We start from the raw sequence: 11,629 nt of genomic DNA, 5'->3' as shown, positions 1-11,629 counted from the left end.
GGCGCGAGTGTGTATTTATTGTGTATTTATTGGTGCGAGTGTGTATTTATTGTGTATTTATTGGTGCAAGTGTGTATTTATTGGTGCGAGTGTGTATTTATTGTGTATTTATTGGTGCAAGTGTGTATTTATTGGCGCAAGTGTGTATTTATTGTTTATTTATTGGCGCGAGTGTGTATTTATTGTGTATTTATTGGTGCAAGTGTGTATTTATTGGCGCGAGTGTGTATTTATTGTGTATTTATTGGTGCAAGTGTGTATTTATTGTGTATTTATTGGCGCGAGTGTGTATTTATTGTGTATTTATTGGTGCAAGTGTGTATTTATTGGTGCGAGTGTGTATTTATTGTGTATTTATTGGTGCAAGTGTGTATTTATTGGTGCGAGTGTGTATTTATTGTGTATTTATTGGTGCAAGAGTGTATTTATTGGTGCAAGTGTGTATTTATTGTGTATTTATTGGTGCGAGTGTGTATTTATTGTGTATTTATTGGTGCGAGTGTGTATTTATTGGTGCAAGTGTGTATTTATTGGTGCGAGTGTGTATTTATTGGTGCGAGTGTGTATTTATTGGTGCAAGTGTGTATTTATTGTGTATTTATTGGTGCAAGTGTGTATTTATTGGTGCGAGTGTGTATTTATTGTGTATTTATTGGTGCGAGTGTGTATTTATTGTGTATTTATTGGCGCGAGTGTGTATTTATTGTGTATTTATTGGCGCGAGTGTGTATTTATTGTGTATTTATTGGTGCAAGTGTGTATTTATTGGTGCGAGTGTGTATTTATTGTGTATTTATTGGTGCAAGTGTGTATTTATTGGCGCGAGTGTGTATTTAATGTGTATTTATTGGCGCGAGTGTGTATTTATTGGCGCGAGTGTGTATTTATTGTGTATTTATTGGCGCGAGTGTGTATTTATTGTGTATTTATTGGCGCGAGTGTGTATTTATTGTGTATTTATTGGCGCAAGTGTATATTTATTGTGTATTTATTGGCGCGAGTGTGTATTTATTGTGTATTTATTGGTGCAAGTGTGTATTTATTGGCGCGAGTGTGTATTTATTGTGTATTTATTGGTGCAAGTGTGTATTTATTGGCACGAGTGTGTATTTATTGTGTATTTATTGGTGCAAGTGTGTATTTATTGGCACGAGTGTGTATTTATTGTGTATTTATTGGTGCAAGTGTGTATTAATTGGTGCAAGTGTGTATTTATTGGTGTGTGTGTGTGTGTGTGTGTGTGTGTGTGTGTGTGTGTGTGTGTGTGTGTGTATTTATTGGTGCAAGTGTGTATTTATTGGTGTGTGTGTGTGTGTGTGTGTGTGTGTGTGTGTGTGTATTTATTGGTGCAAGTGTGTATTAATTGGTGCAAGTGTGTATTTATTGGCGCGAGTGTGTATTTATTGGCGCGAGTGTGTATTTATTGTGTATTTATTGGCGCGAGTGTGTATTTATTGGCGCGAGTGTGTATTTATTGTGTATTTATTGGCGCGAGTGTGTATTTATTGTGTATTTATTGGTGCGAGTGTGTATTTATTGTGTATTTATTGGTGCAAGTGTGTATTTATTGGTGCGAGTGTGTATTTATTGTGTATTTATTGGTGCAAGTGTGTATTTATTGGCGCGAGTGTGTATTTATTGTGTATTTATTGGCGCGAGTGTGTATTTATTGTGTATTTATTGGTGCAAGTGTGTATTTATTGGCGCGAGTGTGTATTTATTGTGTATTTATTGGTGCAAGTGTGTATTTATTGGTGCGAGTGTGTATTTATTGTGTATTTATTGGCGCGAGTGTGTATTTATTGTGTATTTATTGGCGCAAGTGTATATTTATTGTGTATTTATTGGCGCGAGTGTGTATTTATTGTGTATTTATTGGTGCAAGTGTGTATTTATTGGCGCGAGTGTGTATTTATTGTGTATTTATTGGTGCAAGTGTGTATTTATTGGCACGAGTGTGTATTTATTGTGTATTTATTGGTGCAAGTGTGTATTTATTGGCACGAGTGTGTATTTATTGTGTATTTATTGGTGCAAGTGTGTATTAATTGGTGCAAGTGTGTATTTATTGGTGTGTGTGTGTGTGTGTGTGTGTGTGTGTGTGTGTGTGTGTGTGTATTTATTGGTGCAAGTGTGTATTTATTGGTGTGTGTGTGTGTGTGTGTGTGTGTGTGTGTGTATTTATTGGTGCAAGTGTGTATTAATTGGTGCAAGTGTGTATTTATTGGCGCGAGTGTGTATTTATTGGCGCGAGTGTGTATTTATTGTGTATTTATTGGCGCGAGTGTGTATTTATTGGCGCGAGTGTGTATTTATTGTGTATTTATTGGCGCGAGTGTGTATTTATTGTGTATTTATTGGTGCGAGTGTGTATTTATTGTGTATTTATTGGTGCAAGTGTGTATTTATTGGTGCGAGTGTGTATTTATTGTGTATTTATTGGTGCAAGTGTGTATTTATTGGCGCGAGTGTGTATTTATTGTGTATTTATTGGCGCGAGTGTGTATTTATTGTGTATTTATTGGTGCAAGTGTGTATTTATTGGCGCGAGTGTGTATTTATTGTGTATTTATTGGTGCAAGTGTGTATTTATTGGTGCGAGTGTGTATTTATTGTGTATTTATTGGTGCAAGTGTGTATTTATTGTGTATTTATTGGTGCAAGTGTGTATTTATTGGTGCGAGTGTGTATTTATTGTGTATTTATTGGTGCAAGTGTGTATTTATTGGTGCGAGTGTGTATTTATTGGTGCGAGTGTGTATTTATTGGTGCGAGTGTGTATTTATTGGTGCAAGTGTGTATTTATTGGTGCGAGTGTGTATTTATTGTGTATTTATTGGTGCGAGTGTGTATTTATTGTGTATTTATTGGCGCAAGTGTGTATTTATTGTGTATTTATTGGTGCGAGTGTGTATTTATTGTGTATTTATTGGTGCGAGTGTGTATTTATTGTGTATTTATTGGCGCAAGTGTGTATTTATTGTGTATTTATTGGCGCGAGTGTGTATTTATTGTGTATTTATTGGCGCGAGTGTGTATTTATTGTGTATTTATTGGTGCAAGTGTGTATTTATTGGTGCGAGTGTGTATTTATTGTGTATTTATTGGTGCAAGTGTGTATTTATTGGCGCGAGTGTGTATTTATTGTGTATTTATTGGCGCGAGTGTGTATTTATTGTGTATTTATTGGCGCGAGTGTGTATTTATTGTGTATTTATTGAAGCAAGTGTGTATTTATTGGCGCGAGTGTGTATTTATTGTGTATTTATTGGCGCGAGTGTGTATTTATTGGCGCGAGTGTGTATTTATTGTGTATTTATTGGTGCAAGTGTGTATTTATTGGTGCGAGTGTGTATTTATTGTGTATTTATTGGTGCAAGTGTGTATTTATTGGCGCGAGTGTGTATTTATTGTGTATTTATTGGCGCGAGTGTGTATTTATTGTGTATTTATTGGCGCGAGTGTGTATTTATTGTGTATTTATTGAAGCAAGTGTGTATTTATTGGCGCGAGTGTGTATTTATTGTGTATTTATTGAAGCAAGTGTGTATTTATTGGCGCGAGTGTGTATTTATTGTGTATTTATTGGCGCGAGTGTGTATTTATTGGCGCGAGTGTGTATTTATTGTGTATTTATTGGTGCAAGTGTGTATTTATTGGTGCGAGTGTGTATTTATTGTGTATTTATTGGTGCAAGTGTGTATTTATTGGCGCGAGTGTGTATTTATTGTGTATTTATTGGCGCGAGTGTGTATTTATTGGCGCGAGTGTGTATTTATTGTGTATTTATTGGCGCGAGTGTGTATTTATTGTGTATTTATTGAAGCAAGTGTGTATTTATTGGTGCAAGTGTGTATTTATTGTGTATTTATTGGCGCGAGTGTGTATTTATTGTGTATTTATTGGTGCAAGTGTGTATTTATTGGTGCGAGTGTGTATTTATTGTGTATTTATTGGTGCAAGTGTGTATTTATTGGCGCGAGTGTGTATTTATTGTGTATTTATTGGCGCGAGTGTGTATTTATTGGCGCGAGTGTGTATTTATTGTGTATTTATTGGCGCGAGTGTGTATTTATTGTGTATTTATTGAAGCAAGTGTGTATTTATTGGTGCAAGTGTGTATTTATTGTGTATTTATTGGTGCAAGTGTGTATTTATTGGTGCGAGTGTGTATTTATTGTGTATTTATTGGTGCAAGTGTGTATTTATTGGCGCGAGTGTGTATTTATTGTGTATTTATTGGCGCGAGTGTGTATTTATTGGCGCGAGTGTGTATTTATTGTGTATTTATTGGCGCGAGTGTGTATTTATTGTGTATTTATTGAAGCAAGTGTGTATTTATTGGCGCGAGTGTGTATTTATTGTGTATTTATTGAAGCAAGTGTGTATTTATTGGCGCGAGTGTGTATTTATTGTGTATTTATTGGCGCGAGTGTGTATTTATTGGCGCGAGTGTGTATTTATTGTGTATTTATTGGTGCAAGTGTGTATTTATTGGTGCGAGTGTGTATTTATTGTGTATTTATTGGTGCAAGTGTGTATTTATTGGCGCGAGTGTGTATTTATTGTGTATTTATTGGCGCGAGTGTGTATTTATTGGCGCGAGTGTGTATTTATTGTGTATTTATTGGCGCGAGTGTGTATTTATTGTGTATTTATTGAAGCAAGTGTGTATTTATTGGTGCAAGTGTGTATTTATTGTGTATTTATTGGCGCAAGTGTGTATTTATTGTGTATTTATTGGTGCAAGTGTGTATTTATTGGTGCGAGTGTGTATTTATTGTGTATTTATTGGTGCAAGTGTGTATTTATTGGCGCGAGTGTGTATTTATTGTGTATTTATTGGCGCGAGTGTGTATTTATTGGCGCGAGTGTGTATTTATTGTGTATTTATTGGCGCGAGTGTGTATTTATTGTGTATTTATTGAAGCAAGTGTGTATTTATTGGTGCAAGTGTGTATTTATTGTGTATTTATTGGTGCAAGTGTGTATTTATTGGTGCGAGTGTGTATTTATTGTGTATTTATTGGTGCAAGTGTGTATTTATTGGCGCGAGTGTGTATTTATTGTGTATTTATTGGCGCGAGTGTGTATTTATTGGCGCGAGTGTGTATTTATTGTGTATTTATTGGCGCGAGTGTGTATTTATTGTGTATTTATTGAAGCAAGTGTGTATTTATTGGCGCGAGTGTGTATTTATTGTGTATTTATTGAAGCAAGTGTGTATTTATTGGCGCGAGTGTGTATTTATTGTGTATTTATTGGCGCGAGTGTGTATTTATTGGCGCGAGTGTGTATTTATTGTGTATTTATTGGTGCAAGTGTGTATTTATTGGTGCGAGTGTGTATTTATTGTGTATTTATTGGTGCAAGTGTGTATTTATTGGCGCGAGTGTGTATTTATTGTGTATTTATTGGCGCGAGTGTGTATTTATTGGCGCGAGTGTGTATTTATTGTGTATTTATTGGCGCGAGTGTGTATTTATTGTGTATTTATTGAAGCAAGTGTGTATTTATTGGTGCAAGTGTGTATTTATTGTGTATTTATTGGCGCGAGTGTGTATTTATTGTGTATTTATTGGTGCAAGTGTGTATTTATTGGTGCGAGTGTGTATTTATTGTGTATTTATTGGTGCAAGTGTGTATTTATTGGCGCGAGTGTGTATTTATTGTGTATTTATTGGCGCGAGTGTGTATTTATTGTGTATTTATTGGCGCGAGTGTGTATTTATTGTGTATTTATTGGTGCAAGTGTGTATTTATTGGTGCGAGTGTGTATTTATTGTGTATTTATTGGTGCAAGTGTGTATTTATTGGCGCGAGTGTGTATTTATTGTGTATTTATTGGCGCGAGTGTGTATTTATTGTGTATTTATTGGCGCGAGTGTGTATTTATTGTGTATTTATTGGTGCAAGTGTGTATTTATTGGCGCGAGTGTGTATTTATTGTGTATTTATTGGTGTGTGTGTGTATTTATTGGTGTGTGTGTGTGTATTTATTGTGTATTTATTGGTGTGTGTGTGTGTGTGTATTTATTGTGTATTTATTGGTGTGTGACACAGCATTAGTGAAATGCGACTGCAGCGATTCATCACACAGTTCTTTTGTAAATGAGCTACAGACTCAGACTTCCTCAGGATGACCTTTTCCGTTGGTCGTTGAAGTCCTGAGCGCTTTCATACTCCATAATTACTGAGAGACACACCAACCAGACATAATGATGAGACTGTGAGACTTACAGACAGAAACACATTTCATGTCAGATCTGGACTGTGTGCTGCCTCCAAAAACCAGACAATCCACAATAACACCACGATTCCTCACATCAGTCCGTGCCGATACTTCAGAGACGTTGTTCATAAAGAAACGCCATAGCAACCGCCTAGCAACCACTCACAACATCTTAGCAACTGCCTAGCAACTATTAGGAACACCTTAGCAACAGCTTACTGACTCTTGTGAAAGAGGTCGCTCCGAATCCTCCATGGTTCTGGAGTTTTTAAACAGGCGTGACATTTGATGAACACAGTCAAGCTGTAGTTGGTAAGGAGTGACTGAGCTGCTGTTCTCCTGTACAGGTGGATCGCTGAGGGGCGTTCCGATCGTCTCTAACGGCAGACAAACCGCCGCAGCTGACGTCTGACGGGCCGGTCGTCCAGCGGTGCGCCAGCGCCGTCAGATTTTAAGACGCCCCATTCATCATATCGGGCTCTCTCTGCTCTCCAGCCGGAGGGAGATGGTAATTAAAGCCAAAATGCCAAATGATGCTTGGCTAAGCACAATTACAGACAGCACCGCTGCTAAATTTAGAGGCCATCTTCAGCTAAAGGGGCCATTTACTGCGACGGCTGCGCTCACAGCGGTCCACCGCTGCAATAAGACGAGCTGGTGTGTCGGCTCAGGAAATTAGAGCATTTTGTAGGGCAGTTGAACAGGCTATAGCGAGGCAAAATAGACACAAAATGTCACCTTTCCACATTGGTCTCGCCCCCCGCTGTTCGAAAACGAGCATTCTGCTTCACGGCGCGCAAGAAGGAGTGGGAAATGAGGCTGTGCTTACGGAACGCTCCATTCCCACACAAATCCCTTGTTCCTTAATCTCCGGGGTTTGTCCACAGCATAACGCCGCGGGATAATTCGCCGTTATCCGACAAGGAGGGATGGAAAATAAGGTGCTTATGAAAATGAATGATGCTTCTCCCTTTGCTTCTGCCAAGCGGTGTTTTTAAAAGGTGAAACCTATAAAAGATTCAGTGAATTGAAGACAGGAGCAGGAGGAGCCATTGTCTGCTCGAGGAGGATGCGGGCCGCTATATAATCTGCTCGGAGTGGGATTCTCGTTTATGCATTGGCGTGTGAAATCTATAAAAGCCTGTTTCCGTCAATGAGTACAAGTTTTTTTTTTTACATTTTTTTGTTGCAATTGCAAGTTTGTATCTTGCAATTCAGACTTTTTTTTCTCAGAACTGTTAGATATAAACTTGCAATTGCATGTTTGTGAGAAAAAAGTCTGAATTCTGAGATAAAGTCGCAATTACCTTTTTTATTTTTTTATTAAGTGGGGAAAACGTGCTTCTATATCTGTACATTCGGTCCTAATGTCTGAAATGAGCCGCTCGCACCGCTGCTGCTTTAATCTGATACGGAGACGAGAATAATACAGAATACTACACTGACTTTCTCTGATCACATTCTTCATAGAAGTAAAGCAGAACTGAACAATCTTTCAGGCTTTAATAAAGCCAAATCATCCGTCTAAACCTGAAGCATAACTCAATAACACCTACATTATCAACAGCGGTGAAGAACATTCAGCTCATATTCACTGCAGACGCTGCTAGTTATTCACTGTTTACCCACACCAGCGAATCCAGCCCTTCATGTGGACATCAGTGGAGAAGACGACGGCGGTCAGAATGCTGTCACACAGACGCTGGAGATCAGCCGGACTGACAGTGAATTACGGGTGACACGACTGACAGTAATCTGCTGCCAGGACACCAATCACACGAGATGCTGAACATCTGCTGAGCATGAGGGACATGGAGATGCTCATTCCTGACTCCAGAACGCAGTGTTATCGTAACCTTCAGACCTCTCACTGCATCTCAAGCCAGTCACACAATGACAAACACACAGCTCACCTTGAAGGACTCCATGTCTGAGAGCAGGCAGGCGCTCTGCATTCGGGCGCGGAGGTGCGCTCCTTCAGCCGATGTGCCCAGTTTGGCCAGAACCTCCGACTGCTCCTCCAGCAGATCTTCAGTCATGGGCGCCGGCTCCTGCGGCACAGACAGACAGACACCAGTTCAGCCGTCAGTGAGGGTCTAATAACAGTCATGACTAATATTTATCCGCTCCGTTTCACTGATGAGAAATATGATGCAAAAAAATCAACATTTACATTAATGCATTCAGCAGAGTCTTTTATCAAAGGCGACTGTAAAAGGCGGTATATAATGGCATGGTTATTAGTAAGACTTATAACTAGAGCACAAGAGAAATGCATTTTTGTGTTTTGTTTTGCCAGAGCATTGGTTTAGAGTTGGGGAGTGCTTGAGTTCCAGCAGAAAAGGTGTTTTCAAGTGTTTTATGAAAGCTGTGATTATTTTCACAGTTCTGATGGAGGTTTGCAGTTCATTCCAGGAACAGAGAGAGTGAAGGGTCTGGAAAAAGACTTTGTGCCTCATTGTAAGCGAACACCAAGCTGCCGTTTGCCCTGCTTTACTTCCTCTTCAAAAACAATGACTAAACAAAGTAATCTGTCTCCAGTTGCATAAACTTAGTCTCTATGTTAGTCTCCATGTTAAGACAATGTCTTCAGAACTAGTTTGACAACCAGCGGTTAACCAAAGGCAATCTGTCTTATATTTTGGACTCAACTTAATCTGAACTAATCTAAATTTTCATGTAACTGATTAAAACATTTTTGACCAGTCTTAAAGAAAAACAGATAAAAAATGTTTGGCAACACAAACTTTAAGTTGCTTGAGAAAGTTTTAAAAGCTTAAATTTGATAAATAGATAGCATTCTAGCATGTTTCTAGCATGACTAGCATGTTGTTAGCATTTTCCTAGCATGATTAGCAAGTGACTAGCATATTGGTAGCATGATTCTAACATGATTAGCAAGTTAGTTTGAATGAGTTTGAATGAATTATAAATATAGTACATAGAAGGTAAGTTTGATTGAGGCTCAAGGGATTCTGGGAGTTTTGACAGTTGGAGTTTGAATAGTTAAATCGCTAAATCATTTTAAATTTCTCAAGCCAACTTAAAAATGAGACGACTAACTCTGAGGACTAGTTTAAACCTTTTTCCGCAGTCAGCCCCTGATGTCATGAACTATACCGCCCTCCAAAAGCAAAGTGCAGTAACTGAACACTGAAACTGAGAAAAATGCTAAAGTTTTTACAACAGCTAGTCAAACATGTTGACACTCTCGTTTCATTGAACCAGGAGACTATGCCACAAGACAAAACAGTTGTCACAAAGTCCATTTTAAGCATTAACTCAATTTGGACCAAATGTGTAGTTACTGCGCTTTGCCTTTGGAGGGCAGTATAGTGAATGTGCTGACATCATCTACACCAATGAAGGGCAGAACTGAAGATCGGACTGAATATCTCCACACTCCACAAATGCTCACCAGAGAAAACCACAACCCAGTGTGAAAAACGTGGACTGAATCTATCTGTTCTAATCCTATGACTGCGGAAGAGTTTGAGAGGTTATTGTTGGTGTCAGGTCTGATATATCAGCACTGATGTCACAAACACAGCTTTCAAACAGCATATTTTATCTTCCTCAACTCAAACAAGCGTCTGTCTTGTTTTCCAGTGCAATCTGAACATCATCTCATTTTGCTCAGCGATTACGCAGCAAACCGCAGTGAGAGTCTCTCCCTCATCTGCTCTCAAACGCCGCTTTCATGACAGGATTATATTCAGTCACACACGGCTTATATTTATCACAATCAACACAGTTGTTTTTCCTAGCTGACTAGTTTATAGACATTGAATGTGCTTCCTGACATCCGTCACAAGCTGTTTTACTGGCGTCTGCGGTTAACACTCATTGATCCATGATTGATTTCAGTAAGTTCTGATGTTCATTCATGTTGATTTTGTGCTATAATTAGTAGTAAAGAGGAAGAGATGATCGCTTCACTACAGCATCTGTCAGCACACATTAAAGAGACACAAAAACACTTTTACTGATAAAACTGGCACAATCTGAAAGATAAAAGACAACATTCAGAAATGTTAGTATTGTCATTTCACTGTTGTTCTGTCAAATAAAATATAAAAGTAAGACTAAAATGTTGAGAGAAACTGTGAGTAAGATGTTCCTTTAGTTCTAGAATAAATGTGAACATGCATTAATTCATCTCACTCACTAAAAAACAGATACAGTGTTCTTCAAATGAATAAAAACACTGAAATTCAACGCAAATCTGCAATAATTAAATATGTTCAATAATACAAATATCCTTTATGTATTTAATCTCATTTTATTAACCGATGTCTTTGCAGCCGACCTTCGATGATCCAATTCATCCATACTAATAAGAAAAAATTACTCAAGATAATCGAACATTTGTTTTTTCCTTTTTTTTATTGCTGAAGAGTTGACATTTGTTCTTCTGCGGTCTACTGTACAGACGGAGATTTACTTTTCTCTAAACCTGAGGCTTCTGCTGTGAAAAGGCTTTTACATTTGACAAAAATATTACTTTTTCCATTAAAAACAAACAAGCAAGCCCTGCCCAGATTTAAAAAGTAACGCAAAAGTAACGTGACGCATTACTTTCCATAAAAAGTAACTAAGTAACATAATTAGTAACTTACATTTACAACTTACAAACATTCTCCTTTGCTCAGCAAGGCTGCATTTATTTGTGCATTAAAAACACACGCCTGATTCAAGAAGAGGGTCTAAAAAATGGCCAACGAATATTATTTTACAAACTTATTGATTTTAAGTTAAATTGTGGTTTGTTGATAAGCTATAATGTCTACTAGAATATTAAAAATGTTCAGTTAAGTAAATATTTTTAAATTGTTGTTTTGTAATTGATTTTTTTTCTTTGAAAAGCAAGACAAAAATGTAAAAAGCACATTTTGGCTATTTAATTCATGGAACTGTGAATTTTTTTTGGGCAAAACACATGAGGGGAAAACATGAAAAACTGTGTTTGGCTTCAGCTTGAGCCAAGAAGCTTCATTTCGGTGCATCTCTTTTTCATATCAAAAGTAACAGAGCACTAATCTTACTGTGGAATTAATGGATGGATCTCTGTTTGATTCAGTGTTTTCCCTCAAAAATCACTGTTCGCTTCCTTTTTTTCAATGCATCGCTACAAGCGACCAGCACAATAATTAAAGGCACTGAACAATGAGACTCATTAGATGGCAATCGTCACGCATGAAGATGAAGATGATGAAGACGCAGGTCAAATGTGAGAATATACAGACAGACTGAAAGTGGCGCTGCGGAGAAACACTGATAGTCCATCAGCGATCTGTGACAGATGAAGAAATGAGGTGTCCTCTCCTCCGCTCCGCTTTAATTATTCATCATGTGACTGATGGAGCGACCCAATCCCTCAGACAGCTCAGGACACAG

At 37.8% G+C, this 11,629-nt stretch overlaps 1 protein-coding gene across 2 annotated transcripts in view; it reads right to left on the bottom strand.

The window, feature by feature from the left end:
• Positions 1–11,629, bottom strand: part of rab3gap1 (RAB3 GTPase activating protein subunit 1) — a 55,640-nt gene that overhangs the window by 18,568 nt on the left and 25,443 nt on the right. For both annotated transcript variants that reach the window (XM_073845612.1, XM_073845613.1), the window contains exon 18: positions 8,146–8,283. In XM_073845612.1, coding sequence (XP_073701713.1) covers positions 8,146–8,283 — 138 coding nt within the window. The remainder of the gene's footprint in view (positions 1–8,145; positions 8,284–11,629) is intronic.

This window comes from Garra rufa, chromosome 8, assembly GCF_049309525.1.
Source record: "Garra rufa chromosome 8, GarRuf1.0, whole genome shotgun sequence".
Classification (NCBI taxonomy): Eukaryota; Metazoa; Chordata; class Actinopteri; order Cypriniformes; family Cyprinidae; genus Garra; species Garra rufa.
This window is presented reverse-complemented; position numbering and strand designations above follow the sequence as displayed.